Consider the following 23,856-nt stretch of genomic DNA (forward strand, 5'->3'; position numbering starts at 1 on the left):
TAATTACTTGTGTCAGTATTTGATCCTCCTTTGTGAATTGGCGTCACATTTGCACATCTCCAGTCCATGGGTACTTCCCCTGAGCCAAGGAAGCTCTCGTAATTATGGCTAAGGGTTTGCTTACTTCCTTTGCTGCCTCCTTTAATATAACTGGATAGATCCCATCCACCCCAGGTGCCTTTCTTGTATTTATCTTCAACAATTTCTCCTCCACTTTACTCTCAGTTATTACAAGATTCTCTAGCTTACTGCCAGAGTTAAATACACCTCTGGCATTCCCCTCACTGAATAACTCCTCGTGTGAATGTCGATGCAAAATATTCATTTAGTTTGTTAGCGATATGAGCAGGATCATCAACAATTGACCCATCGATATCAAGTGGACCAATCTGATTCATCCCCTTCCTTCTAGAGTTTACATAAGTAAAGAACTCTTTGCTGTTTTTCTTTGCATCCCTTGCCAAAGATTTCTCGTAATCTGCCTTCGCCTGACTAACCTCCTTTGTAACTTGGTTACAGATCAACTTGTATCTATCATACGCTTCTGTGTCACCTGTTAATTTGTATGTATCCCGTGCATTTTTCTTCTCTGCCATATGTCTCATTAGTTCATCTGACATCCACTTAGGCCTAAACCTTGAACAATATTTCTTAGTTTGTATGTAAAGCCTAGTAGCTTCCAAGATAAGTTCTTTGAATGCTTCCCATTTTGAATTTGCTGTTGGTAACATCATCAGTTGGTCCCACTGTATAGAATTTAAATACTTTCTCAGTCCATCGTAGTCGCCTTTACGAAAGCAATAACCCTTCCCTTTACCCCTCATAGTAGTTACCTCTTTGAGTAAATCCCACTTCAGCACACTGTGATCACTGCCACCTAGTGGTTCATTTACCTGCATGAAGAATCACTACTAATAATCAAATCAAGAGTATTACTCCCTCTAGTTGATTCCCGAACATGCTGATGTAGAAAACAATCATCCAATAAATCCACAAAAGCCTTGCTAGTGTGTGAGTGACCAGCCCCCAAATTCCAGTCAATATCTGGGAAATTAAAATCCCCCATTATAAGACTCTCTGATTTACTGGCCCACTCTATTTCCCTGTACAATTTCTTATTATACTCATCAGAGTCATTAGGCCTATAGCACACTCCTACTCTCAATTTTGATCTCCGAATGCTTATGTCACACCAAACTGACTCGACACTGCACTGTCCAGTGATGTTGACCGGCTTCACTTCCTTGGATTTTATGTATTTCTTAACTAATAGCATAACCCCTCCTCCCTTCCTATCCTGTCTATCCCTTCTGTAGATATTGTACTCCCCAAATTCCAGTTCTACATTCCTTATATCTGTGTGACACCCGTCTCTGAAATCCCCACAATATCTGCCTTTGGTGTTTTGAGCAATACCTCAAATTCATCAAATTTATTTACTAAACTCCTAGCATTGGTGTACACGCAAGTATACATGCACCTGTTCTTTTTCTTAGCTACCCTAACACAACCCATGTGTTTTCTTGTACCCCAATGATTCCCAGCAGTCTCTGAAATATCCTGTATCTTATTTTCCAGGCTGTGGCTCATTCCAATAGAAGCAGTGCAAGAATCACTTTCACCTCTGCCAGTGGCTACTGTTAATCTATTAGTCCTTATATCCCCCCAATCTAGCAGTTTTCCGACCCACCTATATAGCATCAGCAAACATTCTTGCACCCTTTCTATTTAAGCGTATCCCATCCCTGTAGAAGCAGTCTCTCCTGTTAACAAGTACAGACCAGGCTGAAAAAAATTCTACCCCTTGAGCCTTGCACAATCTTTCCAGGGCCGAATTGATTGACAGGGCTCTCATCACATACTCCCTCCTATCATGTCTGGGCAGAATTTCAGACACTTTCAAATTCAACCCTAATTCACGGCTTTTTTTTTCCCATCAGCACCCACAGCTGTAGAGGACGGGGTTGAATTCAAGGCTGCCAAGGTTTGGTGTTTAGATATGGTGATAGATATCAGAGAGTCCTGTTTGTCGTTACTGCTAGATCCCCCGACATCTTCAAATCTGGTTATGAAGTCAGTCAATCTCTGGAGGTCGAGTTGCTCTGGGAAACTGGTGGTTTGTTCTGTGTATGGTATTTTCCCAATTATTAGCAAATGTTCAAAATAGCTCTTGAAAAGGCTGTCCTATCATTAATTTTGCCTCACTGCTTCCATTGCTAATGGAGTTGCTACTTTAGTTGAAAGCTGGAGCTTATATGTGGAGACCACCATGCTGTAAATGGGGAGTGATAGTGAACATCTTTGAGGCAGCACATTGAGCTACCGTAATAATCTATTGAGTTAACAGGTCGACCGCTAGTAGGGTGTCACAGGATTCAAGGACGAGATAAAGCAGCATTTCTCATGGGATGAGAGATGCTGCTGTAATGCATCTGAAAACATCCAGGTATTTTGGATTAGATTGTTCTTCGTATCACCTGTCCTTTTGCATTGAAACTTGTGATTGGTCGTTCCAGTTGTATTAGGATTGGATCATGGTCAGAGTTAAAGTAACCATCTTGAGGAGTCTCGAGCATACAGGCAATAGATGTAAAAATCAGGTTCAGTTGGTTTGTACCCCTTGTGGGGGCCTTCGTTTTTTATAGTAAAGCCAGCAGCGCTAAGCTGACAGGAGCAATCTTTTCATGTGTTTAGACATAGTGAAAGGTTGAAATCTCCACAGACAATTTTTGTTGGTGAGGTGTGGAGGCGGTAAAGGATCTAGTCAGTGCCTCTTGCATTGTTTCTAGTGTAGGATATAAAATAAATATGTATATAGAATAGCAATAGCTTAGACAAACCACATCATTTGATTCACAGTGGTAAGAAGATTATGCTAGCTGTGCATAGCTTAAATTATTGGATGATTGTTTTCTACATCAGCATGTTCGTGAGGCAACAAGAGGGAGCAATTCTCTTGATCTGATTATCAGTAGTGATTCTTCATGCATTAAGAATCTGCAGACGAATGAACCACTAGGTGGCAGTGATCACAGTGTGTTGAAGTGGGATTTACTCAAGGAGGTAACTACCATCAGAGGTAAAGGGAAGGGTTTTTGTTTTCGTAAAGGCGACTATGATGGTCTGAGACAGTATTTAAATTCTATACAGTGGGACCAACTGATGATGTTACCAACAGCAAACTCAAAATGGGAAGCATTCAAGGAACTAATCTTGGAAGCTACCAGGCTTTGCATACCAACTAAGAAATATTGTTCAAGGTTTAGGCCTAAATGGTTGTCAGATGAACTAATGAGACATGTGGCAGAGAAGAAAAATGCATGGGATACATACAAATTAATGGGTGACATGGAAGCCTATGATAGATATAAGTTGGTCTGTAACCAAGTCACAAAGGAGATTAGGCAGGCAAAGGCAGACTATGAAAAATCCTTGGCAAAGGATGCAAAGAAAAACAGAAAACAGTTCTTTACCTATTTAAACTCAAGAAGGAAAAGAGATGAATCAGATTGGTCCACTGGATATTGATGGTTCAACAGTTGAGGATCCTGCTCAGGTGGCTAACAATCTAAACGAGTATTTTGCATTCACGCATCAGGAGTTATTCAGGAAGGAGAATGATGTGGGTAAAGTAAACATTGGCAGTGAGCTGGATGATTTTGTAATAACTGAGAGGAAAGTGGAGGAGAGGTTGTTGAGGATAAACATAAAAAAGGCACCTGGGGTGGATGGGATCTATCCAGTTATATTAAAGGAGGCAGCAAAGGAAGTAAGCAAACCCCTAGCCATATTTATGAGAGCTTCTTTGGACTCAGGGGAGGTACCCATAGACTGGAGATGTGCAAATGTAACCCCAATTCACAAAGGAGGATCAAAGGCTGACACAAGTAATTATAGACCTGTTAGTTTAACTTCTGTTCCAGGTAAATTAATGGAGGCACTGGTTAAAGAAGCACTGCAGGATCATCTAGACAAGAATTCAGTTATAGCTCAGACGCAGCATGGTTTTGTTGAGGGCAGGTCTTGCCTGACCAATTTGATTGGATACTATGATTTAGTCACAAAAGAACTGGATGCAGGGAATAACTTTGATATTATATATTTGGATCTTAGAAAGGCTTTTGATACTGTTGCACATGGAAGACTGCTGCACAAATTGGAGCAGTGTGGCATTGGAGGCAAATTGCTGCTATGGATAAGGGGATGGTTGAGTGGCAGAAGACAGAGTGGTAATCAATGGACACTGCTCAATATGGACTAATGTTATTAGTGGAGTTCCTCAGGGTTCATTGTTGGGTCCATTGTTGTTTTCGGTGTTTATGAATGATATTTATGATGGGATATCAAGTTTAATGTCCAAGTTTGCAGATGATACAAAGGTTGGCAGGGTTGTTAAGGTCACCACTGACGCTATGCTGCTGCAACAGGATCTGGAAAGGTTGAACAGATGGGCTGAGAGGTGGCAAATGAAGTTTAACATTGACAAATGTAAAGTACTACGTATGGGAAACAGTAACCCCAGAGCAATGTATCAACTCTGCGGTATTACACCGACAGTGGTGGAGAATGAAAAGGACCTGGGCGTAATTGTGCAGGCAGATATGAAGTTCTCTGAGCAGTGCAGACGAGCTGCAAGAGTAGCTCATGGTGTCTTGTCAATGATGTACAGGAATTTTTCTAGCAGGGATAACGAGGTGATTATTCCCTTGTATAAGGCAATGGTTAGGCCACATCTTGAGTACTGTATACAGGTCTGGAGGCCTCATTTCAAGAAGGATGTAGAGCTGCTGGAACGGGTACAGAGAAGGGCAACAAGATTAGTGAATGGAACAAAGGGTTGCTTTTACGAAGAAAGGCTTAAGTTTTGCAAATTACAGAGTCTGGAGACTAGGCACCGGCGAGGTGATCTGATAGAGGTGTGTAAGGCTTTGAAGGGTTTGAGCATGCTCAATGCCAATGGGATTCTTCATCTTGCTCAGAATAATCAGCTCAGAGGGCATAAATTCAAATTGAGGAAGGACGGATGTCGGATAGATGTGCGGAAATTTGCCTTTGGCCAGCGGGTGGTTGGTTGGTGGAACCGACTTCCATCGCTTGTTGTTGAAGTTGATAGCCTAAACAAATTTAAGGCTCAACTGGACAGGTATTTCGAGCGAACGGAGGGGTGAAATGGAAGTGGTGTGTGTTTTTTTTTTTTTTTGGCTGATGCTGAATAAGCTTGCTTTCTTGCACATATGCCTCTACTAATGCTAATGCTAAAATCAGTATGTTAATTCCATAGGAATGAAAATGCAAACTTTTTAAATGACACATAATAATTGGAAGTTATTGTTAAGGTTTCACTCAATGTTTTATTACATTTTTTTTATGTTCTTTTTATATGGTTGTAATGTTTTTATAGTGCATCAAACAGACCATTTACTGAGTTGTTTGGCAAATGTCAAAATTATTTTATCGTTCTTAGGATTTCAGCTTATTCCAAATCATCTGGGAAATATGCTTTTCTCAAAGTTATTTTTGATGGGCTAATCTATTCTGCGAAAATATACAATACATATCATATTTTCTGATCCATAAGATGCACTTTGGTATTACATTTAATATAGTTAGGGAAGGACATTACATAGTTGCCCTCCATTAAGATTATTACTAAATGTAATACCACTCTTATACCACGTGAAATTAATAATATAGTTTATTAAGCTATTCGCCTAAACTACTATGCATTAAGGTAACATTTCAGGTATCTTACCAATACCCATCATCAGACCGTGCTGTGCTGTTGGAGGAACAAAAATAGGAAGAGTTACAAATTTGAATACAATTATCAATATTATGATTACAATTACCAATACAGTGGCGCCTCACAATTCGACTATAATCCGTCGCCGAATTAGAGTCGAATTGCGGGTCAATATTTTCCATATAAGTTTATGGAAAATTGATTAATTCGTTGTCGGAGAGAAATACACAGTATTATTGACTTTACTATATTCTACCATATAACAAACGAAATTACAAAATACATAATGAGTACATACATTTCATTGAGCCTTAGATGTTGGAAGGATGTTTTATTTATCTTGTTCTACCCTTTCTCTTCTCCTCTTGGCTTGAATGGGGATGAGGAATTGATCAAGGGTGGATTGTCTCCCTCTTTTTCAAGATAGCCTTGAAGTGATGCATAGTAGTGTTGTTAAACAAGTCTGTCATTCTATTTACAACAGCAGTGTTGGGGTACCATTTTAAACAAGCAGACTGCACTTTCTCCCAATGGAATAAAATTTCTTTAATGGCAGCTATTTGGCATCGGCCCTTTTCCCCTGTCTTCTTCTTCTTCAAGTGAAATTTCCTTTTCTCTCTCTTTTGCTTCCTGTTCGCTGAGTGTTTTGAGTTCTTCCACGGTTGGTTCGTCATCGTGATCCTCCACAAGCTCTTCCACATCAGCCTCATCAACTTCTCTTATGTCAAGGTTCTCCACTGTCAAAATGATTTCTTGCATGGTCGCAGTTGCTTCTGATTCTTCAGCAGCTTGGACTGCATTGTTGTCATCCCGAAAAAAGGAAGGAACGAGTTTCTTCCATGATGCACGAAGGGTCCTCTGTGTCACTCCCTCCCAGGCAGTTTTAATAAAGGAAATGGCATGAAGAATATTGAACTCAGTCTTCCAGAACTCCTTCAGTGTCTTATCAGAAGAATGACTCATGTCAAAAAGCTGTGAAAACAAAGCCTTGGTGTAAAGTTTTTTAAAACAGGCAATTACTTCTTGATCCATGGTCCTCACCTATAAATTAACTGCTGGCAGGCCTCTTGCCTGTATGCACATCACGTTTCTGGGACCATTGGCAAGAGGAGTCTGTCAGTAGGTAAGAATTTAATCTCTTTGTATTTACCTAATTTAATAACTGATTCTAACAATAATCCAAACTTAGAATTGTTTATTTACAAATCGTAATTGTATTCAAATTTATAACCCTTTTGGGGGTCTAAAAAGCTTAATGAATCTTGGGGCGATTATTATTCTCTTCATTCCTTAAGTCAGACCAGACGTTTTCGAAGCGTCATGTTCACAGGAATAAGAGTAACACACAATTAACCCCCAACAGCATGGGCTTGATGATGGGTATCAGTAAGATACCTGAAACATTACCTTAATGTATAGTAGTTTAGGCGAATATCTTAATAAACTATATTATTAATTTCACATGGTATAAGAGTGGTATTATATTTAGTAATAATCTTAATGCGCTTTGTTCCTAGAAAGTGTTAGCTAAAATTTCTCCTCATCTTATGGTGCAGGCAGTGATGTTTTTATATCTAGTTGTGCCTAAAGAAAGTATCAGACATCCAGGAGGCCTTCTGAAAAAGCAAGCTCTTTTAGTGTGTGATCTGTCCAGATCACATGTAATGGAAGCAACAAAAGGGATGGTTGCTGAATTAAACACATAACCAGCTGTGATTCCAGGAAATCACGGTCAGCTGCAATCTGGATGTTTCAGTTAAAAGGCTTTCAAAGCAGCATTTCTCAAACTGTCTGCAGGCCCCTGGGGTCTGTGAGTAATATCTGAACTTTCTTATAAACATTTCAAAACTGGAAGAATTTAGGGTTCAAGGTGGTAGATGACTTTCATCAACTGGTGAAATACCACCACTTTGCTTATTGGAGGCTTGAAGTGGTCAAACCCATGTTTAGTCTCTAGAGCAAAGTTTCAGGCATCCCCCTCTCCCCATACTTCTCCTTCAACCCATGCACGGTACTAAATACTATAGGTTTTGATACCTTTCGTGTTTGGGGTTTTCATAAAAAAATAATAATAAAAAATAAAGATGGTTCACATATCACTAAAGTTTGAAAATTACTACTTCGAAGCATTTGAGGAGTGGACAAAATGGATGGAGGCACCAAATTGCCCTTTGACAACAACAGGGAAATGAAGCATCCAATAATTTCACAGGTGAGTGAAGTGCAAATTGGTAAAAACAAAGTTGTAGAAGTTAATGAAAAACATTGACCTTTATGAGATAGCTGCAGGGTGTTTCAAAATAAATGTAGAATTATCAATACATTAATGACACTGAAAATTATGCATTCTTTGAAGAAAGTGAAAGCTCAAACTGTAAAAGCTTCATTGGGCATTGACATTTGTTTAGTTAAACACTTATGAATTTGTTTCAAATATGTGCAGTGAAATATTTTTTCCCCAAATTTGCCTTCTGAAAGTCTTGTGCAGGCCTGAACCAAGGTATTTCTGCATCCCAGACAGAAAGATTTTTTGGTGCCCCTTTACTAAGGATATATATATACAGTAAACCCCCGCTATTCGCGTATTCGCAATCGCTGATTTAATATAAAATGAAACCTAAAAAAAAAAACCTAAAATGAAACCTGAAATTTAAAGCGCCGTGAATATTTTCCCCCATAAAAAAACATGGGCGTGGCTAAAATTATCTTTCCCGGTCAAAACAGCGCTCAGTGGGTGGGGGGAGACGGGTGACAAAATCGCGAGTGTGGATGTTTCTTGCTAATCCTTGTTCAGTATGTGTTATGCACTTGTTGGAAGGTTTCCTCATTTGCTTTTAATTTATATGCTTATCAATTGAATAAATTTATCAATTTATAAATTGATATGCTTACAAAAGTGATAAATCTACCGTTTTGTAGTGTAAAACAGACTTTTTCAAGTGTGTTAACGGAAGAAAGTGACTTTATTGTGTACAAGTTCTTTCTAACCCGTACAAAAATATGGCTATGAATAACAAGAGAAATGTGAAAATATCAAAGAAGGTGATGACATTAGCGAATAAAATTGAGTTATTAGACAAACTTTCTAATGGTGAAAGTGTCTCCTCAATGGCAAAACATTATAAAATCAATGAGTCAACAGTACGATCAATCAAAAAATCGGAAGAAAAAATCCGCCGTAGTGTCCGTGAAAACGCGCTAATTGCTTAAAAAATTTGCTCTGTAACTCGTGATGTTAAATTAGAAAAAATGGAAAAAGTTTAAATCTGTGGATAGAAGACCGAACTCAAAATAAAATTTCATTAAGTTCACTCATTATTCGTGAAAAAGCAAAACTCCTTTATCAACACTTTAGCAAAACTGGTGATAACACTGGTGGGATAAGTTTTTTAGCTAGCAAAGGCGCTTGATTGAAAGATTTGTTTGAAATTTCTAATAAATATTACATTTATTATTAAATTGTTTCTTATTTTCATTTCGATGCCATATGCTTGCATTTCACTATGTACTGTCATAATACATACATAGACAAAATTTTAGACTAGTTTTTTTTTATATATTTCATACTTTGGAATGGAACCCCTTTATTACTATGGGAGCAATGACTCAGTATTCGTGTTTTCGGTATTCGCGACATTTCTCAGGAACGGAACCCCCGCGAATAGCGGGGGTTTACTTTATATATATTTATATATATCCTTATCTAAAAATATATATATAAATAAAAAAATAAAAATATAGTTATAAAAATATATAGCCTTATCTAAAAATATATATATAAATCGTGCCTTAATTTGGCACTGGTCTTATTGCCCTGAAAATATTTATATAGCATTTAAACGTAAAATGCTTTATTGCATTAGTTTGGCTACAGTTGTTAATTTCATTTATTTCCATTTTTAATTGTATGTTGATTAATGTTTTATGATACCTATCAAAAATTTGGAACTACTGAGGATATTTTGTATTTTTAATAGTTTTTGGACATTGGAGTGGTAACAACTATAGAGGTTAACCATAAGTCAATGGATAGTGCAAGAAAAGGCCAAGAGGTTTGTATTAAGATAGAACCACTTCCAGGTGAGGCACCCAAGATGTATGGCCGACATTTTGATCACACTGATATTTTAGTTAGCAAGGTTAGTGTATCTCTTTGTTTTGTTTTATTGTACTTTATGTATTCATAAGATGTGCATCTTTAAAATGAAAACTTTTCGAATTAAATATTTCTTTGATACCATTTAAGTTATAAAAAAAAATGGGGAAGCAAAGATTGCTTTACACTATGTTCCTTATATGAACCCTAATGTAGAATATAACATTTTCCTAGTTCTCTTATGTATGGACCACCTTCAAACAACACATCTGGGGGAAAAAAGCCATAGAATTGCAAATATCTAAGGTGTATGGGACCTCATACTTATTTAATATGAAAATGTTGTGTTTACAGTCTTAGTTTCTTTTTTTCTGAAATGGGTAAGCAAGTTCACACATTTCTTGTAAAGGTTGAACAAAGAACAGGACTGCCTTGAGAACACTGAAAGGAACTCTCCAGTGTATATAATCCCACATAATCAAACTGTCCACAATACTTATCAATATTGCAGATCTAACAACTTGGAAATCCCACAAAGCCTTCACAAGGTTACTCAAAAGTATTATTCTAAAAAGTAAATCCCACATCAGTACACTGTGATCACTGCCACCTAGTAGTTCCTTTATCTGCAAATTCTTAATACACAAATGATCACTGCTGATAACCAGATCAAGAATATTACCCTCTCCGGTTGCCTCTCAAACATGCTTCTGCAGAAAGCAATCATCCAATAAATCCACAAAAGTCTTACTAGTGTGTGAATGACCAACCCACAAGTTCCAGTCAATATCTGGGAAGTTAAAATCCCTCATTATAAAATATTCTGATTTACTAGCCCACTCTATTTCTCTGTACAATTGTTCATTGTACTCATTCGAGTCATTAGGTCTATAACACACTCCTACTCTTATTTTTGCTTTTGCAGTGCTTATATCACACAAAACTGACTCAACAGTGCACTGTTCATCTATATCAGCTGGTTGCACTTCTTTTGATTTTATGTATTTCTTAATTAACAGCATAACACCTCCTCCTTTCCTATCCTGTCTATCCTTTCTGTACACATTGTACTCCCCAAATTCCAGTTCTGCATTCCTTATATCTGTGTGACACCACGTCTCTGCTATCTATCATCTTGATGTCTTGACCAACACTTCAAATTTATTTACTATACTTCTAGCATTGGTATACATGCAAGTATACATGTACCTATCCTTATTATTAGTTTCCCTAACACATCCCATATACCCATCTGTTTGACTATGACTGCCATCAGTCCCTGAATCCCCAAGCGCCTCCCGCTCCAGGTTGCTACTTATTCTAATAGAAGTTGTGCAAGAATCACCTTCACTTCTGCCTGCAGCTACTTTTAAACTTTTAGTCTGTGAATCCCCCCCAAGCTAGCAGTTTTCTGACCCACCTAACACTGCCGCAATAGCATCAGCAAATATTCTTGCACCCTTTCTATTTAATTGTATCCCATCCCTGTAGAAGCAGTCTCTCCTGTTAACAAGCACAGACCACGCTGAAAAAAATTCTACCCATTGAGCCTTGCACATTCCCTCCAGGGCCGAATTGATTGACAAGTCTCTCATCATGTATTCACTCCTATTGTGTCTGGGAAGAATTGCAGACACTTTCAAATTTAACCTCAATTCACAACTTTTTTGCAACGTTGAACTGTACTTGTTAAGTAAATCTGCAGATCTCCTACTCTTAATGTCATTGGTGCCAACGTGTACAACAATATCACCTTTTGTGCCCTTAAATGATGATATATACTTTACAACGTCATCAACTTTCGCCCCTGGCAGACATACCCTGGTCCTGTTCCATCTATCCTTTTTACACAATATATTCCCCATCTCCCTGACAATAGAGTCACGAACAATAACTAGTTCCATTGGGACCACGCATTCTGACTTGGAGATTCTCACTGTGTTGCCTGATGCCCAGGAGTGAGTTCTGGCATTGAGTTGGGCAGCTGAAAAGTTGACGGGCCCCTCATATTAATTTCTTCGAGGGCATCTTCCTTACATCTCAAGCTCTCATAGATGCCCAGTAGAAGACTGAGTTGATGCTTAATTTCTAGACACTCTCTGTACCTAGCACACACAAAGACATCCTCCTTGGCTAAGTCATGTTCTGTTCCAGAGAGTTCGGCAAACATTTTACAAGTTGCACATTTTTTTAGGCTGTGATGCGTTGGAGAATTGCCCCCCTCAGTTCTCGTCCGAGTCCCGGCACTCCTGCCACTTTGTGCCCATTGATTTGCTGTTGTAGTCTGGGGCATGATATTTTAAATTAATAAGATCAATAAATCTTTATTAATTAATAGTCAATACTACACTATCTAATAGAATCCTAAATGCAGTGATGCGTATTACGCTATATAATTATACGTTAGAGCTGCCTAGTTACCACAATTAAAATTTGAATTCCCTACTACTCTATACAAAAACATTGGCTGCAAGATTCGAACAAAATAACGGTTTTACGTATATTAAATAGTAATCTACAAAAACTTTATCTAAATTAAAAATAAAAATAATCAGCGTAACTATAAGACTACGTATAAAGTACAATATAAAGTAACAGGAGCCTGTAATTCACAGCTGTAATTTTTAAAGAGAGTCAGCGCCCTCTTTATTATATCTTAATATAATAAAGAGGGCACATAAGCATAAATGCTATGCACATAAGTGTAAATTTATTTTTATTTTGCTAACCTGTGGAAAATATTCTTCAGATTTTCACATATCATTTAATTTTGTTAATTGGTAAGATAATAAAGTATAAATTTGTGCATTATATCTTTACTTTTATAGCCTGTGTATAATATTCCTCCTATTTTCACTTATTAGAATCGCTGTTTAATAGAATTAAAATTCAATTCGCGAACGTGATCGCAATGACTGGCGCTTTTACATATCATGCAGTGAACGGTATTTTATGGAGAGTCCATCGTAAAGTGATTTGATCATACAGTGAACCAACCATGAACCAACCACAGATGCCTTGAATGCGTATATACCGTTAAAAAAAATACTCCACGAGGAGGGTTCCAGGTTAGATGAATAGTGAAGTTGCCACGTTACTTGAGCAGAAAAAGGTGGCATGTAAAGGGTTACAGAGCAATAAAAAGTACTGAAGCCTATAACAGCTACAAGGTGATGTGTAGTAGAGCCACAGAAAAGGTTTGACAGGAAAGGCAGTTTATGAGAAATCACTAGCAAGCAGTGATTTCTCATTTCCCGCTTTTTCACAATTGTTGTCTTTGTGCTCATTGTTTCACACTTGTTATTGGTATATTAGGTTACGTTTTGCCACGTTCTGCCCAGAAATGGCTCAGAAAAGATTTTCGTACAGTGCTGAATTCAAGTTAAAAGTGATCCAGTTTGCATAAGTGAATGGAAATCGTGCTGCTGAACTTAAGTTTGGTCCTCCTCCAACTGAGAAAACAATCCGAGACTGGCTACGGGAAGAAGAAGAAGAAGAAACCCTACTGAAAACGCCATGGCCATTAGAGGCAAGTCAGCAAAATGGCCTGATTTAGAGAGCAAATTGAAGATGTAGTTTGAGGAGCAAAGGGCAATTGGAATTCCTGTGTCCACAAAGATGGTTCAGCATGAGGCAAGAAGAATTGCTGATGAAAAAGAAGTTACTGATTTCAAAGGAGGACACAATTGGTGCTTCAGGTTCATGAAATGGAATGGACTAAGCATGCGTACACGCACCAGACTTGCCCAAAAGATGCCTGAAAGCTATGAGCAGAAGGTCCTTGAATTTCATCGTTTTGTCATTCAATGTTGGAATATATCAGTTTGAGTTGGAACAGATTACAAATATTGGCAAAGTCTCCCTTCAATTTGATGTCCCAATTTGAACTGTTGATAAGAAGGGGATGAAAACTAACTGTGAAGACAAGTGGACATGAAAAGAGCCATTATACAGTTGTTCTAGCTTGTTGTGCCAACAGAACCAAGCTGCCTCCTATGCTGATTTTCAAACGCAAAACAATGCCAAAAGAAGACATTCCTCGAGGAGTGATTGTCCACGTTCATGACAAGGGTTGGATGGATGAGGATGGGATGAAGATCTGGTTTGAGAAAGTTTGGAGCAGGAGACAAGGTGGGTTCTTACGCAAACTTGCCCTATTGGTGCTTGATCAGTTTAGGGCACACATGACAAAAAATACAAAGAAGATTGCTGCAGAGCAAAAAAAAAACTTGCCATCATACCTGGAGGCTTGACATCCCAGCTCCAACCACTTGATGTCAGCATTAACAAACCCTTCAAAGCTGCCACGAGAGACGAATGGAACCAATGGATGAAGTCTTCTGGGGACAATTTGACACCAGCAGAAAGAGTGAAAAAACCAACTATAGGAGAAGTTTATACCTGGGTGAAAAGATCCTGGGATAATATCAAGATTGAGATCATTGTCAAGTCATTTAAGAAGTGTGGCATTTCAAATGCCATAGGTGGAACTGAGGATGAGGCAATATATGAAGACAATGATTCGTCATCAGACACAGATGAGGGCAAGCTAATGGATGGGAGTTTTGACAGTGATGAGGAGTTGGATGAATTTTATGATGAATAAAACTTGAATTCGATAACTTTATGTAATACCTTTTTTTTTTTTTTCAAATTTTGTGTCCCAAAATTAAGGTGCGTCTTATTCATGGGGAAATATGGTAATTTTATTTTACATTATTGTTTATTATTAGTTAAATTTTGTAGTTTACAACAATGTACCTGTGTAAATCTAAGCATGTGCCATTATAGAATTGTTAGTGTGAACCCCGGAACACTTTTGCGAACCACCGGTCGGGAACCTGCTGTAGTGGTTACTGCTTGGAGCCAAGAGGTGGTGAGTATTCCTATAGAATAGGAGCTTACTCTTGGTCTGGAAGGGGAGATGTGTTTTGGCTGATTATATTGGGTCATATCTTCTTACGGGCATGAAAGTAAGTTTACTTTCTCGATTATGAGCTGTTAAACATGGAAATAGTGCTTAAAATAGCATATTGGCTCTTGTTTTCGAAAAAAGTAGTTTTTTTTTTTTATATTTATATGGCAGTAAGATGCGGCTACGAACATACCTGTATCGAACATGGGACCTTTTCACTTGTATTCACCTTATTGAGCATCCCTTTTCCACATCCAACAATAATCGGTTAATGTGGCAGCACTCCATTTGCTTTTGTATCTTTGTTCCATTGCTATGGTATCTTGATATAAGAACTCACCATGTTCGTCGCTGGTGGCAGGCACCACAATTTGGCAGGAAGAAATCCAGGTGTGAGTGCAAGAAATGCATCTTAAATGACATGTTGCACCCCATTTGTTCATAAGAAGTAATGAGATCTTCCACAAGCTTCCAGCTTTAGCAGTTTCTAGTAAGCCAGTCAAAACATTTCAAAAAGTTTTTCATGCTGATTTCTCGCTATCACTAAGGACACATTTGAACTGTTTGTGTTTGGAAAGTTGCCTTATTTGTGGATCAATGAAAATGCCAGCTTTAATGTTCTCTGCACTAAGTCTTGGGAATTTCTCTTGGAAGTATGTCAATTCAGGAAAGCAAAATCCAAATAGTTGCAGAAGCAGCAGAGATGGGGTACCTGACAGATTCTCACACCCAATTTCTATAAAAAGATCATAAGAAAATTGCTTCAGAAACTATTTCAATAGAAATTTGACTGTTTAGGAAGGTAGAAAAATTTCAGAAATTTAATCATTAACATTTAATGCCAGAATGATTTTTTGAAAGGCACCTTTAAGGTGCCTCTCCACCACTGCTGCTTTGAACACCTGTATCTGAGACTTAAACAAGAAGGGGTGGTTATTTCTTGGATGACTCTTTTCTACAGCAATGTGTTAGGCAACAAGAGGAAACAATATTCTTTAACTGGTTATCAGCATTGATTCTTCATGCATTAAGAATCTGCAGGTAAAACCATAAAAGATCCACTGGGTGGCAGCGATCAGTGTACTAGTGTGGAATTTAATTACAGACATAACTGCTGTCAAGGGTAAAGGGAAAGGCTTTTACTTTTGTAAGGGTGACAATATTGGCTCAGACAGTTTTTAAATTCTATACAGTGGGACCAACTGATGATGTTACCAGCAGCAAATTCTAAATGGGAAGCATTCAGGGAAGTAATCAATGAAGCTACTAGACTTTTCCTACCAATGAAGAAAATACTGTTCAAGGCTTAGACCTAAATGAGTGTCAGATGAACTATTGAAAGACATGTGGCAGAGAAGAAAAGTGCATGGGATGCATATAAATTAGTCTGTAATCAAGTCACAATGGAGGTTAGGCAAGGCAGATTATGAGAAGTCTCTGGCAAAGAATGCAAAGAAAAACAGCACAGCAATGACTTCTATATTTATTAACAGCAGAAGGGGTTGAATCACATTCATCCACCTCATGTCTACGGGTTAACCGTTGATGACCCCGCTCAGGTTGCAGAAAATTGAATGAGTATTTTGCATTCACACATGAGGAATTCTTTAGGGAATGGGATTCCAGAAGTTTATCAAACTCTAACAAGAAGCTAAATGACTGTGTGATAATTGAAAGGAAAGTGGAGGAGAAATTGTTGAAGATGATCATAAAAAAAGGCACCTGGGGTGGATGGATTCTATCCAGTTATATTAAGGGAGGCAGCAAATGAGATAAGCAAACCCTTAGCCATCATTATAAGAACATCCTTGAATTCAAGAGAGGTACCTATGGAATGGAGATGTATGAATGTGTCCCAAATTCACAAAGGGGTATCGAGAGGTGACACAAGTAATTACAGACCTGTTAGCTTAATGTATGTTCCAGGGAAAATAATAGAATCAGTGGTTAAAAAAAATAATGCAGGACCATCTGGATAGGCATGCAGTTATACCACAATCACAGCATGGATTTGGGTTCATGAATTCTTAGACAAGACCACCCCTTTGTTAAGAGGTTGTCTTGTTTAACCAATCTGATAAGTTACTATATGCAGTGACCAAGGAACTGGGTGCAAAAATAATTTTCACATCATATACTTGGATTTCAGGAAAGCTTTTGATACCATTGCACATAAAAGACTGCTGTACAAACTGGAGCAATGTGACATTAAGGGCAAGTTACTGCTATGGATAGAGGGATCATTAAGTGGAAGAAGACAGAGTAGTTATCAGTGGGCACTGGTCTTTGTGGAATAATGTTATTAGTTGAGTTTTCCGGGTCAGTGTGGACTTGATGTTGTTTTCAATATTTATCAATGATATTGATGAAGGTATGTCAAGCATAATGTCTAAGTTTGTAGATAATACAAAAGTTGGCAGGGTGAGCTACTACAACAAGATCTAGGAAAATTTGGTCTAAGGGCTGAGAAATGTCAGTTGAAGTTTATCATTGAAAAATACAAGGTACAGCATATGGGTAGTGGAACCCCAGAGTAACTTATCGACTGTGTGATACTACACTCAGGGTACTGGAGAATAATAATGAGCAGGGCAGCTTGCAGTCTTGTCACTGATACACAGGAACTTTGCTAGCAGAGATAAGGAGGTGATTATCCCTTTGTATAAGGTCATGGTTAGGCTGCACCTTGAGTACCGTATACAGGTGTGTCGGCCTCACTTTAGGAAGGATATAGATCTGCTGGAATGAGTGCAGAGAAGGGCAACGAGATTGGTGAAGGCAAGGGAAGGAAGGGTGCTCTTACCTAGAAAGGTGTCAGTTCTGCAAATTGCAGTGTCTCGAGACTAGGCACCTGCGGGGGAGATCCGATTGGGATGTTTAAAGTCTTGAATGGATTGAGTATGCTGAATGTTAATGGCCTTCCACTTGCTGAGACTACACACATGAGGGGGCCATAAATTCAAGTTGAGGAAGGATGGTTGCAGGATAGATGTGTGGAAGTTTGCCTTCAGCCAGTGGGTGGTTGATTTTTGGGACAGGCTTCCAACTGTTGTGGAAGCAGATGGGTTGAATAAATTAAAGAAAGAACTACACAATTCTTGGAGGGTATTGGATGGTTGAACTGTGTAGGAGGTGGGTTTTTTTTTTTTTTTTTTTTTGGGGGGCTTATTCTATATATACTTGCTTTCTTGTCTCATTTGCAATTACTACTACTATGTATGCAATCACTGATGGAAAAAGAATGTGGTGTATGGTCAGGGTTGAATTGAAAGTCTGGAAGTTCCAGCATTAAATATCCAACAATTAGAAAATGTGTCAAATCTGGCATCAGGGAAAGAATATTTCATCATAATCCTCCGTATTTGGTCGTGACGGGCTCGAACTCCGGTCTGATCAAGAAGCGTGTGCTACACACTGCTGCTCCTTCCCACCTGGCTATGGAGGCGCCTCTATCTGAGAACAGTTAACATATCAGATAAAAACACAGACACCTCCAGCCAATTTAAAATTGCAATGAAAACATATACCCAGACATTATGCAAGAAATCACAGTAATGTAGAAACATTCCATAGACAATGTATTGAATTTGTTCTTCAAACTACAAATATTCTGATATAAAATACCAACATGCTAACTTCCCCACTACAAAAAAATTAGATGCACCACATTAAAGGATCTATTGGAAAACTGACAGTGATTAACCTTGCTGCCATGTTTTTTCTCACTTCTGTGTCTAAATAAAATGTAAAAATCCTTTAAATAACAAATGATTTCTGTGTCTAAAAAACATGGGAAATGAAATCTTGACTTGAATGCAGCCTTTGAATAATTGACATAATCAACAAGTGAAACATGAGCCACTAGACTGACAATGGTACTGTGTACTTCAATAATTACAAGGAGATATATCTTGGGAAATGAATGATGAGAAAATACAAAGGTTGAACTGTTCATATATGTTAGGAATATTGTCAATAAAATGTTTGTAATTTAAACTACCAATCAAGTTTACATATGCTGATGTAATAGGGTGAACTAAGACTTGGTGGCATCCTGATGTAGGAGATGAGTTTCATTTTGGAACATAGTGTGTGCTGGAAGAATTGTAGATTGGGGGGGGGGGGGGGAGAATATGCTTCTGATCAAAAACTGTCCAAAACTCTCCTGAAATTGTATTAAACAATTTCAGGAGAGTGTAGAATGTGTGGTGTGAGCAGGAAATAAAGGAAAGTTGGGTGGGGGGTGCTAAAGATTGCATGATAGCAGTGAGTACAATAATCTATACAGCATGGGAAAGTAAGTCTTGGGTGCTTTGTTATGGAATATTTCAGCTTACTACTCACTAATTGGAAATTATTGATTAGCAGCTCAACCTATGAGGTCAATTTTCTGAATCAACATGTCATGGATAGTATAAGGCGCAGGTGCCTTATCTGACAATCAGAGTGTCCTAAAATATCATAAATATGATATTACAGAAACTATTAGCAGCAAGTGATTATAGTATCCTAAAGTGGAGAATAACAAATAAGATTATAAGAGTAAGGACAAGAGTTTTAATTTCTTGGGCTCAATCATTTGGGATGAAATGTAAATATGTAAAAGTACAGTTGAACTGTGTGATATTTGCAAGATAGTCATCGTTGGTGCCACTAGTGCATTTATTCTGTTAAGGAAGTACCATACAAGGAGGATACCGAAATTGTTGAAAATGGATTTATCAAGCTTGATAGAACAGAATAAAGGCAGTATGAGTTAATTACAGAGTAGGACATCTCAAATTCACACAATAATTATGAATTGATTTGTAACAAGACTGTAGAGAAGTTTAGTTTAACAAAGTCTTGAGTGTGAGAAATAATTAGCCATGATAGCCAAGAATAGGGACATGGAGTGCGTTATTTATATTTAAATATGAAGAGGAAAGCGTAATCCAGAAGATATATGTCGTTCAGTTGCATAGACACTTTGTATCAGTTCTCACAATAGCAAGTCCCTTTCAGGATGGGGAATATTGCACTAATATACCCAAGCACGATAGGATATTAATACATTACAGAAGAAGGACACAAAAAACTACTGATTTCAAAAATGGGTATGGTCTATATCCTAAATGGATCACAAGGCTTTGTTAAGCAAAAATCATGTTTAACCAACCTGATAAACTATTATGATATGATAGGACTTGAATGTAGTTGGATTAAACTCTTCAGTTTAATTCAAGGTCAGGTTTTCTTGAAATTGCCTAGTTTCTAGATGCTACAGTTTACAGAACTCAAGTCTTTCTTGGTACGAATATCCTTTTGTGCCCCTGACTAACCTTGTTGCTCTTCTTTGCATTTGTTCCATCAGATCCATATCCTTCCTAAAGAGAGTTCCAGACATGTATGCAGTACTGAAGATACAGCCTAACCATTTGCCTTATGTAATTGGATAATCACCTTTACCATGCTTGCAAAATTCCTGTATATCATTGAATTAACCCATGAGTTGTCCTAGCAGCCTCTCTGCACTGTTATGAGAACTTTACATTTAACTGTACAATTACCCCTGGGGTTCTCTTTCATTTCCCTCCACTTTGATTATGGTACCATCTAATATTACTACCCGGTTGCTATTCTGAGGTTTTTGCTATCCAATTGCAGTACTGTGCATTTATCAATGTTAAACCTTAGTGCCACTTCTCAATCAAACTGCATAATATCTGTAGGTCTTGTTGCAATAGCATACCCCTGGATTCCTGTCATTACTCACCCCACTGACTGGGTTTGAGCCCGTGACCACCAAATACGAAGGATGCGGAAAGGTCAGGGAATGACCACCGCATACCCCTGGAGCAATATGGCCTTAGTTGCTAATGCTCCTAAAAAAAACCAAATAACAACAACCCTACTGACCTTTGTATTATCTGCAAACTTTAATATTAAATTTGATATGCCACCATTAGTAGTATCGTTAATAAATACTGAAAACAGTTTGAGGGCTCAGTGTTGATCCCCAAGGAACTCCACTGATAACATTAGGCCAGTGAACTGCCACCCCCTATTGTCTGCCACTCAACTATCCCTTTGTCCATAGCAGTAACTTGTCTCCAATTTCCACATTCCGATTAGTACAGCAGTTTTTCCCCTCAGTTGGTCACTTGTATGTGGATCCTTGTATGTAAGGTCCAGTAGCCACAGCCAAACAAGGAATATGATGTGTTTTCCATGTACGAACCACAGGACCCAGAGAGGGTATGGTATCCTTATGGTGTTGCAGCCCAGCTTGAACATAACACTTTTGCCCTACTTAGACAAGACAGGTGGTCCTGGGATGGCTTTCCCAAGATCATGCAGCTAGTGGGTTGCCCACAAGGGACAAATGTATCAATGCCACGCCCCTACCTTCGTGGTCTTAGTGACAGGATTTAGGCTAACAGTGATATGGATATGGTACTTGGATAGCCCTGTCATCCCATTCCCTAGCAGATTTATTGTTCCCCACATAGTTGGCATCCCTTTAGGCTCCGTGTAAAGTGTGTTAGTTGTCTGACGGCACCAGGGGTTTCCCCCATCTTTGCATAGTATTCTTTGTAAGTGACACAGAAACTCTCTGGAGGCCAGAGATTTATGAAAGCGGTAGAATTTAGATGTTGATTAGAATTTGGCGGCATTGTTGGGGGTGTACTCGGTCAGTTTAGTTAGAGTGAGGGAGAGACTGAGGGAAAACAGGTAGAAGGATAAGGAGAATAAGTGTAGGTATCCCCAAAGAGGTCAGTGGAGATGAGCATATACTTCACCTGGTTTACCCCATAAAGGGTAAACCAGGTGAAGTATATGGTGTTGTGGTAGATCAAGCACTCAAAAATGAAACCTCTAAAAACAACAAAACCTTCTTGTTTTAGTATTAGCAATGGTCACATGGTGCAAGGAAGCCTATGGCTTATGCTGCACCAGCCAAAAATAAAAATAAATAAATAAAATAATAAAATTAAAAAAATAACAATAATTAATAAGGGAAAAGGAAATAGACAACCTATACATTTCCCTCCTCCCATAGATAATTATCCAGCTCACCTTTGAATTTCTCCAAACTGTTGGCCTCTACCACCCATGTAGATAACTTATTCCAGTAATTTATAACTCGCTGGCTAAAATAAAACTTCCTTCAATCCAGTCTAAACATCTCCCCCCCCCCCAACTTGAAATTATATCCCCTAGTTCTAGAATCATTTATAACCACGAAATTCTCATTCATTTTACTTATGCCTCTTAGCACTTAAACACCTCAATCAAATCTCCTATAAGGTGCTTAGTTTCCAAGCTTTGCAACCCACATATTCGAAGTCTTTCCTCATATGGAAGCCCTTTTGCTGATCTCACCAGGTGAGTTACCCATCTTTGGACCCTTTCAAGAAGCTCAGTCTTTTTTTAGGTGCAGTCTCCATACTTGAACACAGTATTCCAAGTATGGTCTAACAATAGCCTTTATACCTTATAAAGGCTATTGTTAGTAGCAATTGTTTAAACCTTAAACTCTAGCAATTGTTTAAACCTTATCTCTACTAGCAATTGTTCGATAAATCATCGATAGGAGACCGTGGTCCTTCCTTACAACCTGTCTAAAATGCTTGCAGAACTTCCTGTCTGACAACACCCAAGTCCCTTTCCTCCACTCCTGGCTTTAGTTCAACTCCACCAAGTGTATGTTATTTTGGAGTTGCTGTTCCCCAGGTGTAATTCCTTACACTTTGCTGGATTAAAGCATAGCTGCTTATTCTTCTGACCATCCCTGAAGTCTATCTAGGTCACTCTGAAGAAGTCTGCTTGGCAGTGATCATTAACTACTTTACATCATCTGCAAATTTAGACATTACGCCCTCTATCCCTTCGTCAGTATCATTTATGAAAATCAAAAACAACAGTGGTCTTAATACTGATCCTTGGAGAACCTCACTTCTTACATAAACTAAATGGTTATATGAGAAATAACCATTTATCACCACTCTCTGCCTCCTGCCCTGAAGCCATCCACCTATCCATCTAAGCATTTTCCCTGTGATTCCAACCTGTTCCAGCTTATAAAGTAGCTCAGGACTGAGTCAAATGCTTTGCTGAAATCCAAAAAACAATGTTGAAATTATTCCCTAAATCCAGCTCTTGAGTGACCCTGTCAAAATAGCTAACCAGATTAGTTAAACATGATTTTCCCTTTACAAAACCATGCTGAGTATTCTTCAGAATTTCATTTCTGTCTATATGATCCTGAATTCCACCCTTGATCATTGTCTCCATGATTTTCCCTACTATTGAAGTTAGACTGATTGGCCGATAATTTCCCACTTCCCTCTTAGAACTGCCCTTATGTATTGGAGATACATTGGCATTTTTCCAATCCAACTGAATCGCTCCCAAGTCCAGTCATGCTCTCATAATTAGCCTCAATGGTTCAATGCACTCACTTGCCGCATCCTTTAAAATTATAGGGTATATGCCATCAACTCTAGGATCCTTACTGGCTTGTAGGCTCAAGTTTTTTTCATTAAATAAACATGTGAAATGTCAACATCATTAATTACATTTTTCTTTTAAACTTCACTCCTAATTTCTCATTGACAAAAAGAGTTTTTCTTCTGTAAATATTGATGCAAAGTAACCGTTGAGTTCATCGACAACTTCAGCTGGGGTATTAATATTATCCCACATCCATTATATAAGGGTCTGATCTGGTTTGTCCTTCTCTTCTTTGCATTTATATGTGTGAATAATTCCTTATCCCCACTATTTGTTCTCTTTGCCAGTGATTTCTCATAATCTGTCTCTGCCAGCCTTTTCTGTGGCACTATTACAGATCAATTCGTAATTGTTCCATTGGAATTCAAATGACTGTCCTACCCAAAGCATCATTTACTCCCATTGCACGCTACTTATTAAGCTTGAAAAAAGCTGTGCAGCAAAACCAATCTGCTTCCACTCCTACATCTGTACTTTCTACTATGTCCTCCCCTCTACCAAAACCCAGCTGAAAACGGAAGCTGCGTGAACCTAAAGTAATCCAGTAACAAAATAAAAAATAGATTTCAAAATGAAAGAGGTACCAGATGATTTAGGAACTCTTTG

At 38.3% G+C, this 23,856-nt stretch overlaps 1 protein-coding gene across 1 annotated transcript in view; it reads left to right on the plus strand.

Annotated features, from left to right (window-relative positions):
- Positions 1-23,856, plus strand: part of eIF5B (eukaryotic translation initiation factor 5B) — a 609,831-nt gene that overhangs the window by 578,532 nt on the left and 7,443 nt on the right. The window contains exon 22 of the mRNA XM_090369319.1: positions 9,721-9,882. Coding sequence (XP_090225445.1) covers positions 9,721-9,882 — 162 coding nt within the window. The remainder of the gene's footprint in view (positions 1-9,720; positions 9,883-23,856) is intronic.

Source organism: Mastigoproctus giganteus, chromosome 3, assembly GCF_048544385.1.
Source record: "Mastigoproctus giganteus isolate SK-2022 chromosome 3, ASM4854438v1, whole genome shotgun sequence".
Classification (NCBI taxonomy): Eukaryota; Metazoa; Arthropoda; class Arachnida; order Uropygi; family Thelyphonidae; genus Mastigoproctus; species Mastigoproctus giganteus.